Source organism: Pogona vitticeps, chromosome 4 (assembly GCF_051106095.1).
Source record: "Pogona vitticeps strain Pit_001003342236 chromosome 4, PviZW2.1, whole genome shotgun sequence".
NCBI classification, from domain to species: Eukaryota; Metazoa; Chordata; class Lepidosauria; order Squamata; family Agamidae; genus Pogona; species Pogona vitticeps.
The window spans coordinates 65,916,180-65,933,626 of NC_135786.1; the positions used below are offsets into that span (position 1 = coordinate 65,916,180).

A 17,447-nucleotide genomic window follows, 5' to 3' on the forward strand; every position below is an offset into this window, starting at 1 on the left:
GTGCATTTCATGGAATAAAATCATCAGCTTTTATAAATCAGCATAAATGCAGTGCAATCAAAATATTATGTCCTAACCATCTTGCTAACCTGTCTGATGGATGCTTGTTTAGATAGAATAATATTTGCTCACTTATTTGTGTCATATTTTTCAACATTGTAGATTGGATTCAGGACAGGCTTACAAAAGCTTCAAGTAACTGCAAATTTGCAGTTTCTTCATTCTCACTTTCCTCGGTCCCTTTGCTGACTTTGCATCCTCTGCATAGTGAGGCCATTATATGTGCCTAATGTAAAATAAATATTCCATTGCTATTCTCATGTTACCACCTATAAAGGCAAATGTCTGTGAAAAAAATCAAAGCAAATCAAATGTGCTTGGTTGCAGAAAACAAACCAAGAACTGTCAGTGTCCGCTGGGATTGCTTAAGCAACAGTACGCATAATACTAGAGTTTCTTGTAGAATAGCCCCCCCCCCTTTTCTTGTACTCTTCCCTTTTCCCCAAACCTCTGCCATCCCAGATTCCTAGCACTGATCTAGACACAGAGCTTGGAAAAGCTCACATCTCCTAGGGTCCTCCAGCCAGCATAGCCATTAGTCATGCCAGCCTAATAGTCGTGGGCAGTATGGGAGTTTTAGTCAAGAGATACAACTTCTCCAGTCTCTGTTTATATACAAAAAAAGTCCAGTTGACGTCTTGTTGAACACTGGATTATTAACCTGCTTGTCAGCATAATCCATCCAAAGCCGAGGTCCAAAATTCCAAAGGTTCTGCCCTATAAAAATAATAAAAATGTCCCTTTGTTCAACATTTTCAAAATGTATATATGAACTTGGGAAACAAATATAGTGTCAAAACAAACTCTGACTGCCATGCTTTCAGCAAGGACCACAACAGTCAACCAGCAATTAAATGCCATTTTTCTCAACAATGTTTACACTTTATGGCCATAAAAAGAATTTGGTTTGTTTGATGGCTTTCAAAACCTAAATCAGTGAATGAGCTCCTCCACAAGCAAATGGAATGAATTCTGGGATTGGAACACTTTTATAGTCCATGGCTTGTACTGCTAAGACAACATGGACAGTTCTTCTTTTATTTTACATATTTTTTTTGATGGTGAGTTATTTCTCAAGACTAACTACCTATTTCAGCACTTCTCAGGTGATGCCAGACCTCTCTGTGAAGCTATTTGTAATGTTGCTTGTGCAACATTAACATACCAGAAAGCCAGGAACACGGAAAGGGGGATAAGGAGAGAGCTGGTGGTACATGACTTTTGACCCATCTTTCCATTTGACGTAAGACAGAGTGAAGGCTTACCATGATGACTCACAAGCCTTCTTTTTGCACAAGCCCTGGCGGCAGCAATGCAGGACTCTCCTGGTGTCCTCTGTGCTCTAGATATGGCCACACATGACCTGAGCCCTACCAGGAACTGTAGCAATTTTGCTACTTTGACCATAAAAAAAGATTATTTCCCCCAGATCTAGATTCATCAACCAGGCTTCACATAGATTCTGGGCACCTTAACTCAGATTCCTCTCATGATTGTTTCCACAATAAGCCTTCCTAGAAACAATTCCATTCTCCCACCCCACAACTATCTCTTGCCTGCCTTGTCTCTTGGATTTCACATAGGCCTGCTCCATATCTCAAAGGCTCACCTCTGGTATCAGGCTTGGGGCCTGCAATCTATTGAGTGGGATGCTCCTGACTCTGGCAACCCTACATTTAGGAACCTGCTGAGGTGAAGAGGTTTGTTTTTTAATATGCATTCAAGAACACATCTAACAGTAAATCCAAAATATCAGAAGGGCCAAATGTTCTACTGTCCTATAACATAGGCCTTGGTCACATGAGGGGAATGTTCTCTACTTATCCCCCAGTTAGTTTGTTGCTTTTTTCTGGTCACACAATGCAGAGACAAGATCGAGACATTTTCCCAGCCAGCGATATAACTGCTGAACATTTCCTTATCACCAGGAGGATGTTATTTTGTATCTTTGTTGTACGGCTGCATTCCTTACTGGGATTGCCTGTATGCATGCCCTGACCTGCTTCTTTTCAGAATTGAGGCCAAGAAGGTAGCCACCATTACTGTACTAAGGCATGCACATTATTTTTAAAAAATATTTCATGTCCGATACATCAATACATTGGTATATGTATGTCACTGGGGGTCCTCCACCATTTCATGACTGGTGAGTAATAGGTTCCTTTTTTTAATTCTATGGGAAGATACGTTGAAATGTTGGTATGCCAATGTCACAGTACCTCTGTACAGATATCCCAAGTCTATTGTGAGGAATGCATTTCTGCAGGAGCAGCTAATGCAACAGAGGACACTTTCCTAAACAGACCTCCCCCCCTTCCTGATCAACGTTCCCTCTAATTTCCACCACCCTGTGTGTAAGTCTTCCCCCCCCCCCCAGGTTTGGGGTTCTATTGTGACGGGAACAGACAGGAACAAAAAGGGCTGGAAACAATCACCCTTGGTGTGTAGGGAAGGAGGAAAGCTGTCCTGGGGGGGGGGGCAGAGTCAAGCATGCTTGCACAATCATGCACCTCAGAGGGAGCCTTTTTGCCAGCCATAATGATTCAGATAGGATGAAATAAATTGGCACTGCTGTTCATGGGACATTTGTCCTGGGATATAAACCATATGACCACAATTCACTACAACAGAGGTATGGAAAGTATGGAAAGAACTAGAAAACATTTCCCTCATGTGACCTGGGCCATAGTCACAAAGTTGTCAGGGGCATGTATACGTCTAGAACAACACACTAATGAGCTTTTCTTCCAGAGTTTTGCAACAGTGCCATAGAAAGCTGCAAGGCTGCTTTGCACAATTTTTTCATGGATAGAGATAATCACTGAGTACCAAAATTCTGAGCTTTGGAACACACAAAACATGTGTAGCACACACACATGCTGTGAAGCTGACATTCTAGCACATAGGAAGATAAATCACTCCTGATTACATTGATGCATCATTTTTAATGCATGACAAAAAGGACCAGGTAGGAAAATCATACATGAATCAATGTAAAGTCACCGTCTCCAAAGACCTCACCTTGCAGACCACAACTCTGCATAAGATGGCAAAATAAAAAAAGTAAAAGGGGGAAAGGGGAGGCAAAATACTGTGACATTTTAAAGACTGGCAGATATATTTCAGTAGGAGCTTTCATGAATCAGAATCCACTTCATCACACACCAGTTGGATTTTGATCTAAGAAAGTTCATAGTGAAATAAATCTGATAGTCTTTGAAGTGCCACAAGATTTTCCTTTTTTAAAACCTTTTCCCCCACTTTAGTTTTGCCAACAAGTGGATACAGATTAACACAGCTTGTTCTTTGGCAATTCCTTTATGTATGTAGATTAATGTAAATAAGCACATTGAGATAGTATTGAGGTTGAATAGGTGAAACTGGCCAGGTGGCAATCTTAAAGCAAACGCTAATCTGCCAGAAGCACCAGCATGTGAAGGTCATAAATGTATTGATTGATTGATTGATTGGTTGATTGGTTGATTGATTGATTGATTGATTGATTGATTGATTGATTGATTGATTGAATATCTGACCCATCTAGATCAAACTCTACTCTGGGCAGTTAACAGCAAATTCATAAAACCATTTCATAAAAACAATAGCTGTATAAGATAACAACTGGATGAATAACCTGAATGACCTATTTTACATGGAAGCTAAGGAAATATAGTGGTGTTGTTGATAAAGCAGTGGTTCCCAACCTTTGGTCCCCAGATGTTCTTGGACTAAAACCCCCAGAAGCCTTCACTACTAGCTGTGCTGGCCAGGATTTCTAGGAGCTGTAGTCCAAGAACATCTGGGGACCCAAAGCTGGAAACCTCTTGAATAGAGTGATGGACTAGGATTCAGGACACCTAGATCTGCATCTCTACTCAGCCATGGAAACTCACTAGGTGGTGGGTCTGTGTGTAAAGGTAAAACAACTCCCAAAATATGTCTGAAAGCTCTATTATGGTCACTATACAGCAGTACCCCTTTACAGCATATAAGAAAGCTAAGGACAACAAGACCTTATAAAAACAAGATTAATAATGGAAACGCTGGCTCGATAGCTCAGTGGTTTAAGCTGCAGAGCCAGAGATTGGGAGTTTGATTCTCCACTATGCCTCCTGAGAACAGAGCCAGTTTCTGTAGCTTTGGGAAAGCTCCTCAGGCCCAAGATGCTCTCAAAAGAAGGGAATAGTAAAGCACTTCTTAGTATACTCTACCTGGAAAACCCTTAAAAGGGTCACCATAAGTCAGAATTGACTTGGCAGCACATCATTATTATTAATAATAGGGGGGGGGTGTATTTCTACAGATGCTATTTCTGCATTATTGAATATAGGTCCAGGGGGGCTAGGTTTGGCCTTCCATATGTTGTTGGATTTCATCGCATTCAGCATGACTAAAGGCCAGGGATGACAGAAATTTAAATATAGCAGCATCTGGAGGGTCCCTTTCCTGCAACAGGTGGACACAACTTCTAAATGATGTCATGCAATTTAATTTCTGGTGACTGAAACTTACAATTAATGTTAATCAATTGTCAAAAGGAATATTCACTTTGAATGTTAGCATCCAACACAGAAGGCTACTTCTTTTGGTAACAGAAGACAATCTTTGTAGCTAACAATGATTTGCATGCCCTTTTAAGTAAGAAAATAGATACAGCTGCAAGGAAATATATACAGATAAAGCAATGGAATTATCAACAGTATTCCATGGCTCATATTAATGCCAACAATTATAAAGTAACTAGAAAAATAAGTATGATATGCTTTGTCATTGTTCTCTCTCTCTCTCTCTCATACATACACACACAGAGAGCAAGAGAGAGAGAGAGAGAGAAATACATACCTACTACTGCTGCTGTTACTATTTCTTTACAATTAAAGCCATATGGCCATTTCCCAGAGCCAAAGAGTCACCAATCTCTTTACAATTATCTCAGTAGAAGAATTGTTCATGTAACTATATATGGCCAGAGAGTGGGTTTTACACTGAAATTTCTCCTTTGTAGTGAACTCGTGCCAGCATTTGTAATGTCACTCAGCTTTGCTTCCAGGACGATATCTGAAATTCTGACACATTGAGACAAAGATATGAAGAGGTAAGCAAAGGCTGATAAAGTAGCCTTTCCCCTGCAACATTCATTTTATTTCTTCTTTCTTGCTGACTTAAAAAGGCATAAAGGAGAAGATTTCCTCCTAGCTAAAATTCAGTTCAAAAATCAAGCCCTTACTATCTTTTGTTGTTTAGTCCGTTAAGTCGTTTCCGACTCTTCATGACCCCATTGACCAGAGCACGCCAGGCCCTGCTATCTTCCACTGCCTCCCAGAGTTGGTTCAAATTCATGTTGGTCGCTTCGGTGACACTGTCCAACCATCTCGTCCTCTGTCGTCCCCTTCTCCTTGTCTCCTCCTGCTTTCACATCTATCTTAGGGGCTTATAAAGTCTCCACTGCCTTGCTATCTGCAAGCTTCACATTTTTTAATGCATTTATAGCTACAAAATGCTGGTTAGGCCAAGAAGGGTAGTTTATTGTTATTATCCTACAAAGAGGAGACTTGGTCTGTAATCCTATGCACACTAAATATGGGAGGAAGACCCACACTACTACATGGAACTTACTTCTAAGTAGAGAGAGAGCTGTGCTCAACAATGCCCTTATATGAATGGGAATTATAATATGGCAATACAGCAAACAATTCATAATAATTTTGGCTTATGTTTTAGGTTTTGCTCTGGTTTTTTTGGGGGGTGGTGGTATAACATCATCATACTCCTCACAACCTAGACACACAGTGAATGCCATAATAAATTGAAAGCAAGAGTGGGTAATAGCTTCATTAAAACATACTTTATTATTACCCACTCTTGGAATTTTATACAAGAAGCACACCGCTTTTTTTCCAGAATAATTTTCTTAATCTTTAAGGTAGTGCAAGATTATTTTCATGGCTGCAACACAGACACAGCAATATCATTTATCAGGGGGCAGCCAAACCTATTAGTTCCATTTGGACTTTTAAGGAGATGGAATCCCTGGTGGAAGAACTGTACCGTCAGAGTATCTATAGAGCTATGCATTGCTTTAGAAACGTAATCAATATTGCAGAATGGATGCTAACATGTCAGAGGTAGGCAGACCTTGATATGGAGGCATCTCTGGCATCTTGAATAAATGACAGTTTCAGTCATGATTCCCTACTGGAAATCTTTTCTTACTTGATCTTTAGCCCTGACCAGTTTTTCAATCAAATATGTCTATTACTTATCTGATAAGAAGGAAAATTAGACATGGAATGCAGACTATGAACAAGCGCTTCCTAGGTATGTAATTCAGGCTATTTGTACATAATGAAGAATGTGGGGACTCTCCCCAGAAGTTCTGATGTAGTGCAGAATAACGTTGCTGAGCTCCCCTTTTCACCTGAGCCAGCTATGCTTCCAATGGACAATGCACACATGTCATGAAACTGCTAATGGGAGCTTAATACATGTTCCACATGTCATGTCAAGACTGGAAGCACTAATGAGCACACTGTATCCTAGATGCCAACCCTCAAATCTGCACTGCTCTCCCTAGCTTTTACGAGCGGTACAAACAGAGAACTAAGTTTGAGTGGAATCAATGGTCTTAATCCTCAGCCTTGGTTTACCTCAGCAGATATGATTCCCTAGCTTTGCCATCGCAGCTGCTTCATCCCTCTTCAAAACCTTCTGCTAAGGAAAAGAAAGGGAAAGGAAGCCAAAGGGCAGATCAAGATACGGTGCTGTGTGTCTGTTAATGCATCCTGCTGCTCTGCTATGCAGAGAGTAGCTTAGAGTGCACATATCTGTCAAGGACCAAACATGGAGGGCCACCCATCAGCCTTTCATTAAATCCCACTTGTAGTTTCTGTAATTCTATCAATTACAGCTGCCATGTCTCAAGATTCGATAGAACAGCAGGAGCTGGGAAATGAAGGCTGACATTGTTAACAAAATCACTTCTGCCACTTCATGCTGAGGGAAACAAGCAAGAAGAGGGACAACAATGTTTATTTGTCTGTCCACCAGAAAAGAAAGTAGGAAGTGAGAGAAAGAGAAGCTAAATGTGTAGTGTGGGGTGTAATGGTTTAGATACTTTTGTTCCTTGAGGTTATCCCTGATCAACTGAGTTTCGCTTTGATATTTTGTGGGCCTTTGCATTTCTTCCACCATGGGCTGCATAATACAAGCTAGATAATCAAATTCATGACTTAAAAAGACTAGGTAGTATCCTTTGTTTTTCCTCATTCATTCAATCAGAGTTATTTCCCATTGAAGGAAATAGAAGCGAAAGAACCTTATTCCCTAGAGAGAGTGGCTGAATGGACAGATTTAAAAACCAAGATGCTAATGTCAAGTCCTCAGCAAGGCAACCTTTTAAAAAATGTAGCAAGAGGCTAAAAGGCTTAGCCTTCGACTGCAGGTGGCTTTAGGTTGCACACAAAGAGCTAGTGACAGCAGATGAAAGAAAAAGCAAAGTGAAAATCAGAGAGAAATAAATAGTGATAAAAGGAAAGACACAAGCACCTGTTTTAAACAAATTTGCTGAGTTCTGCAAGCTGGTGATTGGCCTAATGTTTTGTGACAGGGATCCATTTTTCTCCATAGTTAAATATTCTTAATCTCACATGGGGTACGGCTGGTTAATTGGTGAGAAGAGAAAACACTACCCATCATACCTGTATTCAGCAACAGGAACATCAGGAAGTGTCATGGTAGCTTAGGGTGCTCTTTAAAAAGTTTTCCTTTCCAAGAAAAGAAAGATATTATGTTGGCTATCCAGTAATCTCTCCCTGCAACTGTTCCCCATCCCCTCAAAGCAGCCTTGGGGACAACAACTTTGATTAGAATACTAATATTTGGAATGGGAAATTAAACTGCTTTTTGGTTGTTTTCTTATTCCCCATCCCATTCTAGACTACAAGATAGGATAAGCAGTGCTAATAACTTGGGGAAGATGATTAGATTCTAATCAAAAAGTGTGCAAGGCTGGCAGGTTACCCCACCCCACCCCACCCCTGAGTAACCACTGCTGTGATTAAAAAGGGAGACCCCAACCTACAGCTGCTTTAGGAAAGAAGATACAGTGTTCTTCTCCGCTGCATACCACATATCCTTTGGCCTCAGCTACACGATCTGTTCTTCCAGTAAGCACTCAGGTTGATTTCCTTCAGAATGGATAGGTTTGTTTTCCTTACAGTTGAGCGGACTCTCAAGAGTCTCCTTAGCACCACAATTGAAAAGCATCAATTCTTTGGTGGTGAGCCTTCTTTATGGTCCAGCTCTCACTTCCATACATCACTACTGGAAAAACCATAGCTTTGACTATGCAGACTTTTGTCGGCAAGGTAATATATCTGCTTTTTAAGATGCTGTCTAGATTTGTCATTGCTTTCCTTCCAAAAAGCAGGTGTCTTTTAATTTCATGGCTGCTGTCACCATCTGCAGTGATCATGGAGCCCAAGAAGGTAAAATCTGTCACTGCCTCCATATCTTCCCCTTCTATTTCCCAGGAGGTGATGGGACCAGTGGCCATGATCTTCATTTTTTTGATGTTGAGCTTCAGACCATTTTTTGTGCTCTCCTCTTCCACCCTCATTAAGAGGTTCTTTAATTCCTCCCCACTTTCTGCCATCAGAGTGGTATTATCTGCATATCGGAGGTTGTTGATATTTCTTCCAGCAATCTTAATTCTGGCTTGGGATTCCTCCAGTCCAGCCTTTTGCATGGTGTATTCTGTATATAAGTTAAATAAGCAGGGAGACAATATGCAGCCTTGTCGTACTCCTTTCCCAATTTTGAATCATTCAGTGTTTCCATATCCAGTTCTAACTGTTGCTTCCTGTCCCACATAAAGGTTTTACAGGACAGAGATAAGGTGGTCAAGCACTCCCATTTCTTTAAGGACTTTTAGTTTGCTGTGCTCCACACAGTGAAAGGCTTTTGCGGAAGCAGAAGTAGATGTTTTTCTGGAACTCTCTGGCTTTCTTCATAATCCAGTGCACGTTACCAATTTGATCTCTAATTCCTCTGCCCCTTCGAAATCCAGCTTGTACTTCTGGGAGTTCTCAGTCCACATACTGCCGTAACACTGCTGAGTTTTCCATTCTTGCTGGCATATTGAGTGTAGCACCTTAAGTGTACATAATGCTGCTCTGGATAAATTTATTTATTTATTTATTTATTTATTTATTTATTTATTTATTTATTTATTTATTTATTTATTTATATCCCACCCATCTGGTATATTCTACCACTCTGGGCGACTTACAACATAACATAAATTAAAATAGCACAGAAGCATTACAAGCCTAAAAAGCAACATAGAAATCCTTCTTTTCATGGTAAGAAGATTTTGCCCTTGCATTCATTACAATGAATAGTAGATCTTCTCTTCGTTAGGGCTTGTGGGAGCTGAAGTCCAACAAGATCATATTTTACACCCCCTTCCCTTTGAAATAAATGCAAACTTTACAAACATACATTTAGTATACAAGATGGGAAAATTCTGAAAGATGAATTTTCTGAAAGATGATACAGTACAGTTTAGCTTGGACATAAACAAGGCCCTATATGGTCTGCATTGCCCACAGAGGGCCTAAAGATATGTGATGTACAGAGGAGAAGAACATTGTATCTTCTTTCCTAAAGCAGCTGTATGTTTGGGTCTCACTGGAAGACAGTGGTTCATAGAATGTTTTCTTCTTTCCTTTAAACATCTTCTTTTTAATTTAGAAACCATAAAATCTCAACACTAGATCAATGGAAACAATGTATTATTCTTATTTTAATTTGCAGTAGCATGAAAGAGGAGAAAGGGGTTAAAAAAGCTAACCAATTTGAGATGGAGAAGGAATGGAGGAAAAGCAAACCATTTATTTTCCCTTCGTAAGTGTTTGAAAATGGGATATATTGAAAACAAATGCTTAAGGATGACATGCTTTCAAATACTTAGTTTCCAAACTTTTCAGATTATATATTACAATCAAAGTAATGCTGAAAGCAGGTTAAAAAGACTGTGCTGATGCCCACAACAGATTCAGGGCTATAAATGATTACAGATGTTTCCATAGGCCTTGACATACCACTGGAATACAAACTCTGGTCAATTTCTAATTTCCACCATTAATACCACTAATTATAGATTTCTTAGCAGAAGATCCAAGATTTTGAATTAAGAGGGGAAACCTAATTCTTCATAATCCACTCCTTCTCATAAAGACTGTAATACACCAAACCATTAGATTGCTAGATAGAATGATAATAACATTACAAATTGCTCTGTCTGAAGAAGGTGCTAAGTGCCAAGCACAGCCAGTTGTTAGAAAGCACAAAAAAAGGACAGAAAAGAGCCAGCTTGTTAGTGGAGCTTTCTTTCCTCCCATGCTGGCTCAGAACAAGATATTTTGCCAATCAGAGAGAATTTCTAAAACCCACTTTTCAAATGTAAGGTCACACTTTAATTCTGCTGACCACTTCCACTTAACCCTATAGGGATATATGCAGAATGAAAGCATGCAATAAAGACCAGCAAACATCTTGGATACACTAATCAAATCTTCAAATAGTTCCATTTTTGAACTACAAGTCCCAGAATACCCAGCCAGCATGGCCAGAGGGAGTTGTAATCTCAGAGTAGAATACTCTTTGGATTGTTTCTTTTCTGCTCAAATTAGCATTTTATGAGCTAATTAGCATTTTATGAACAACAGGAGCAAATCCGAGAGATAAATTTAATCAATGTTCCCATACATTAAAAAAATAATGGAGCCTTTTTAAATAAGTATTTTTCTGAACTAAAAAAAACAGTTATTTCTTCATTAAGGAGAAATTGTGATTAAAAATAACAGCATGGTTGCTGCCAAAGTTAAAATGAGGAGTAAAGAAAAATCAATATTGTTCCCATCCAAAGAGTTTTAAAAAAAAAAAAAGATCTCTACATACACCCTTGAAAAAAATGTAATATAATTTACATTTGAAAAGCTTCCCACTGTACCCTATTTATCAAGGGCTTTTGTAAGCTTTATTTTAAGCAGTGTTTGACCTAACAAAGCCCCACTGAGACTATTGTGTTTCTGGCTAATTATTCTGAACTTGTTTTCAAGTAGAATAGACTTGTACTGGGAAGCTGACAGTTAACTCTTTGACAAACCTGTATAGCAAATATTGTGTTCAGTTTACAAATACATAACATTGTCAATATTTCATTTTAAGTCACTGAAGAGTAGGATGACGAATATTGATCAATTTGCCTTGAATATTCCAAAGGATCTTTAAATTCGTTTTTAGAAAGTATTTTTAAAATTTTGATTTCAATTACAGTAAATGCCATGTTAAAGCATACTCATTGACTGAGTAAGGCTGAACATATCAACAAGACTTTGAAGCTGAGATAATGTTTTAAATCCCAAAAATATAATTTGTATTAATCTACTAATTAATATAATTAATTAGACAAAAAGGAGTTTTTTTAAAAAAAAAAACAAATAGCAAGCCACGTATTAAACATTTTCACTGATCTGGTCGGCTGTAACCCCAGAAGAAGACAATAAAATAATGGATCTGAACTGATTCAGTGAAGGTTTAAATTCAGTCCTAAGAATATATTTCTGAAAAAAGCAAACATTTTGGGATTACATTACAAACAATGGCAGAATTCCAGCTGTGTAACTTTCACCTCATAAGACTGGTATCATCAGCCAGGAGAGATTTTAGGAAATTAAAGATTTCTGATTTTCCCTCAACAAACGTCCTGGGGGTCTTTTAGGATTCATTGTGGTGAAGTTATTAGGTGTCACGGGATGAAGCGGAAGTCTTTAATTTCCAAAAATTGCCATCATCAGTAAAATAATCCCAGAGGTGGTAATTTTTGGATAATTAAAGACTTCCGCCTCCTTTTCCTCAGACCGCAAATGGCATCTCAAGAATGAAGAGGATTCCATAGGAGCCTTAGGGCCTTTGAGGAAGAAATCAGATATATTTTACTTCAGAAAAAATGCCATGGCTGGTGACATCATGAGCATTATGTGGCATAAGTTAGGCTGCTGGATTTCAGCCATTATTTGATGAGACATCCAAAGCAATTAACACACACATGGTAAAAAGTACATTTATTCATCATAAAAAGCTGAGAGTTGTGTCTGTAATGAACAATGCTATTTGGAAAGGGACTTCCTAAAGAACTCTTTACAGCAAGGGTGGGCAACCTATGGTCTTCCAGATGTTGAACTCCAGTTCCCATCATCTCCAGCCAGCATGGTCAGTGGCCAAGGGTGATCAGTGTGGCAGTCGAAGAACTGCCCCATCTCTGTTTTGATGAACGGCATGTGACTATAAAACACTTTGAGAGAAGACCCTGACTCTCTTGTCATAGTGAGCATTTTTGCTGTGACCTTAAAAGGGCTAAAATTATTTGAATAAACAAGTGAAGCAACCACAAGCAAGATTCTCTGTGCTAGTAAATCATGCATCTGCTAGCATGTTTTTCCCATTTTATCCCAATCCAGCCATCTATTTTTGGCAGACTGATCAACTAATTACATATTTTCACAGGTGATATTTTCAAGATTGTTAATGGAAAACAGTTGTTCTATCCAAAAGGGTACAGACAATTTATTCTTTAGAAAAGCATCTGAAGCCCATTAACAAAATCAAGAGATATGTAGAGATTGGGAAGGCAGAAAGTGTCCAATGCTCATGATATTGCTGTTAACAAAGGGCAACTCTGATTCAAATGCCCATTTTCAATGAGATAAAACAACATGCAAATTAGTTAACCAGCACAATTAATTCCCATATTAGGTTCTAACATATGGCATTAACAAGAAAAATCAGAGTTAAGTTTGTGTGTACAGTGTGTGACTTATTTAAGCCAATAGCAAAACATAAACAAGTTACCATCATTGAAATGTTGACTATGGGATTCTGGGAGGGGTATTAAAAATGTAACTTTCCAAGTTCTGAGCTACATATATCCTGAATAGGTTTTTCCCTATTTTGGAAATGGTAGCCCAACACATCTGGAGGCCATCAGTTTGGAGATGATTGTCCTAGGGTGATAACTGTTCATAAAGAAAAGAGATATGCACAGAAATAGATAAAGAGAATTCTGCACTGGATTTTTTCAAATGATAATTCCAAGAGAGATTCCTGACTTTTAGAAAAAATATATAAAGCCATATCCTTGACAAGCACTGTTGCTGAAGCCACTTCTTTATAGACTTGAACCATAAAACAGTAACCTTATTTCACCTGGAATCCTACACCTATTTTGTAGGAATAAGATACAGTATACTGAACTGAATGGGACTATATTTGACTCTCTAAAACAGACAATGTTAAGACTTCTAGAAAGCTTCTGATCTGGCAGTAATCTGGCATTGGTCAATGTTCCTTACATGTAACAGGTTGGCAAACAATCTACTCCCCAATCTGAGTGAATGAGATGAAACATAAATCAGTTAGCATGCCAAAGAGTGTGCAGTTTCACAGAGGTTTCAATTCAGTACATATATATACCATAAGTCTTCTTTTAGGATACCTAAGGTGGCAAATGTGACAGTTGTGAACATGCGTCAAATTCAGGCATCAGTCCAGAACTAGATCTTCATGGCTTCAGCCATATAGCTTCATTTTGTACCCTCATACCAAACCTATTACTAGGAATGTGACAAAATCTCACCAGTGTCTCATTTCTGAAACACCCTGTTGAGTACTCTCAGACCTTTGGAGAAGATAACAAAGAATGAGACAACAGCCATACTTGCATATCATTTTCAGTAGCTGACACCCAGTTGCACAGTTATTCTAACAGCACAACTTTTAGAAGATAAATGCTGTATGTTAAAAAAAGATCTCCCTAGAGCTTTTCTGTTGTACGCTGAGCTGTGTGTTCTGCATGCAACAAATAATGTCTTCAGACATTTCTTAACTTATGGCAGTTTACTTCCAAAACTTACTTCAGGATCTCAGCCAATAAATAACAAACACAACAATCTGTATTTCAAAATTCTGCTGTCAAACACTGAGTTTGACAGCACTTTGGGGTGTGTAATTACATATCTATTGATTTATTTATATGTTAATCTGATTACATTTAATTTTTGATAGCATATCCAGTGTTTGATGTGCGAGGCAAAGAGAAAACAAAATGTCATTCCATTGATATATTCCCTTAGTGGTCTGAATTATATCAAATGAGCATCCACAAGAAGCCTGTCTGTTTCCACATACATGTAAATTGCAATCCCATTCAAAGACATTCCACAATTGGTTCCCCAACCTCCAAAGAATCTTGACTTCTTAATTACAAAGTGTACTTGTGAATATCAAAGGTAAATTATAACACCTACTCTATGGATGTGACGCTGCTAGATGTAACTATAACTCACTTTCTGCACACTTATCAGTACTGTTTCCCTAAAGATCTGCTAGTGACAAGCAAAATAAAAACCTCTAAGCCATACATGTCCCCATGTAGATGTGAGCTTGTAAGCCATGGCTGGCCCTAAACTAATACATGCTGTTGTGAAAAATGAATGCACACTTGGTGCTCAAAAGGGTTTGTGGCTTTCTTACCTGGGAGAAGTTCAGCCCATTCAATGGATGGCATTGCTCTTCCACCCTCTCCACAGCTCCTGTCATTTTCTTCATCCGCTCTGCTTCCTGAGCCAAGTAGAGGTCCAGGACTGGCACTCCACGAGAACGGATGTCTGTCTCAGTCAAGGAGTTGATCATCATCATCACCCAAACAGGCCGCTTGCGCTCCCAGTTTCCAGCAATAGCATTGAAGAGGTAATCAGCGTAGAGACCTTTGCCCTGCTGATCTGGGGTCATCCAGTGAGGGAGCATCAACTTGACATACTCAAGGTGGCGCTTGAGACGGTGGTAAAGATCCCGAGGAAGCACATCTTGCAAGTTCTCCCCATGAGGCAGCAGCTGACAGCTGGCCAGGCCTGAGATGGTGTAGGGGTCAGTGAGGTCTAGCTCGAAATAGACATTGGAACTGGCTTGGAAAGCAGCCTTGGAATTCTCAGGGACAAAATCCCACACATGTGTGTAAGGAACATGGATGGTGCCAAAGAGATAGGCAGGGGGGTCCCTTTGGATTGTCCAGAGGAAAGAGTTTAGGTCTCTTTGCTAATGAAAAAGGAAAGAAAAAAGAGTTAGTTGAAAAAACCAGGTTTCAGGAAAGTTATGTGTTTTGGATTACCACTCCCAGAATCCCACAAACAGGGGATTCTGGGAATTGTAATTAAAAAGTAATTAAAAACTCACTCTTCCAACTTCTAGACTAGCTAATATGGAAAAAATGGTACAGATAAACACTGTATACCCTAGTTCCCTTCTGACTCACCTACTATGGAGTAAGTTTGCAAAGCAATATGAGGACCATAATTTACATGCTGTTTTTCCTATTCCTAACTGCAAAAAAATTAATGCAAGGTCTACTATAATTAACATAAACATTTTTAGGACTGAGATACGTCTGTGGAGATTGTATATATAAGTGAAGCTACACAACAACCAAAGTTTATCTACATTGGAGATGCTCTCCAGTTAAATCAATTAAAAAACCTCCAACGTGACTCTCTCTGGGTTAAGTGGCTTCTGGGCTGCACTTGTAAAGTCACATTGTGATTCAACAGGCAGAAATGCTACACTCAAGGCAGGAAGATAATACAGAGTGTCAACACTGAAGGTCACCTACTTCTGATCAGTTTCTTTTTAACAACCAACATACTGACCTTTGTGGTTTAAAAAGAGTGGGTTACTATTCTTCCCCTCCCCATTACTATATAAGAACAGAAATTGCAGGTGTGTGCAGAAAAACCTCACTGTGCAGCAACCCTCTCCTGCACAATTCCACATTAATTGTCCCTCAGCATTGTTCCCACAATCATACTTCACCAATAAGACATGTAGACTGGGCCTATACATTGTTCCATGCTTACGCTTAACACAACCTTTAGCCATATTCTGTATATTGAGAATTCAGACCTTTTATGGAACAACAGTGGATTATGACAGCAATAAATGTACTTGGATAAGTACACTCCTGATCAAGATTTTGGGAATGCAATTAAAGAAATGGTACAAATACAACTGGTCACTTTGCATTATTTCAAGGGATATAACTGCTGGGTTAATGGTTTAGTTATCTGGCTGCAGAGTCAGAGGTTGGGTATTTGATTCCCCACTGTGCCTCCTTGACAGGGGCTACTGGACTTCATGATCCATACGGTCCCTTCCACCTCCTCAGTTCTGAGATGATGATGATGATGATTTGTTACTGGTACAGAACAGTTGCAATATCAAAATATGGCCAGGCCAAAGTTGACAGAATATATATAGGAGACAGCCCGCTAAACTTAAGAATTAAGTAGTCAGCCTGTTGAATTGCTAGAAAATGAGCAGTAGCTACAGTTCCAGCGGAGTATTTATTAACTATTGTGAAAGTAATGAGATATACATATATGTATATCTGTAGAGATAGACAAATGTAGATAAACCTTGTAACTTGCAAAATGGTTCATAAAAAGAATCAGTTGAACTATAATACACACAATACACAAATGTGTGTGTTTGTGTATTGAAATCCTACTAAATCCTTATTAAGTATATGCACATGTGAGTTTGGAATGGAATAGGTCCATTCAAAGGTGGACTCTCGTGGTCCTCATAAAGAGAGAGACAACACCTGAGGCCACAACCGTGTATCTTTCCCAACCGACGGACTATACATTGCTGAAGTATTACTTTCTGCTGAAGTCCTCCTTGACACCTTCACAATTTGGGCAGCGTCCTAGGAGTTGTGGGAGCGAAGCGAGACGGCTCCTTCGCACCGGCGGCGGCGCCCGAGGGGGGGGGGTGTCCTCCCCTCTTCGTCGTCGTTTCCCCCCCCCAACTCCCGCCGCCGCCGCCGCCGGGCAAGAGGAGCAAAGCGGGCTCCTCCCGAGGGCCTGTGGGTTGTTGTGAGGTGGAGAGAGAGAGAGAGAGACGCCGGCAGAGCCAGGCGCGGCGAGGGCGACAAACCACACCAGAGCCTCGGGAAGGTCCTCGCCTTTTGTGGTGAGGATGTGGCAGCGCGAGGAGGCACCTCTCCCGCTCTTTGGGGGGTGCGGCGCTCGAGCGGTCCACCGGGGAGACGTCGCCATTGGGGAGGAGGAGGACCAGCCCGTTTCCAAATTAGTAGAACTATTAGTATGATCAGGGTTATTTATGGCAAGGGTGGGCTGTCTCCACCCCTGTCATGCTCCCCAACCCACTCACCCACCCACTCGCCTCACCTCACCTCACCTCTCTCCTCACCTCGCCTCGCCCCACCCCGCCCGAGTCCCGTCGGCCTCCTCCCTCTCTGCCCAGCTCAC

The 17,447-nt window shown here is 40.0% G+C and overlaps 1 protein-coding gene across 1 annotated transcript in view; it reads right to left on the minus strand.

Moving 5' to 3' along the window:
* TRABD2B (TraB domain containing 2B) overlaps positions 1–17,447 on the minus strand; it is a 353,065-nt gene that overhangs the window by 320,985 nt on the left and 14,633 nt on the right. The window contains exon 2 of the mRNA XM_020788141.3: positions 14,656–15,216. Coding sequence (XP_020643800.2) covers positions 14,656–15,216 — 561 coding nt within the window. The remainder of the gene's footprint in view (positions 1–14,655; positions 15,217–17,447) is intronic.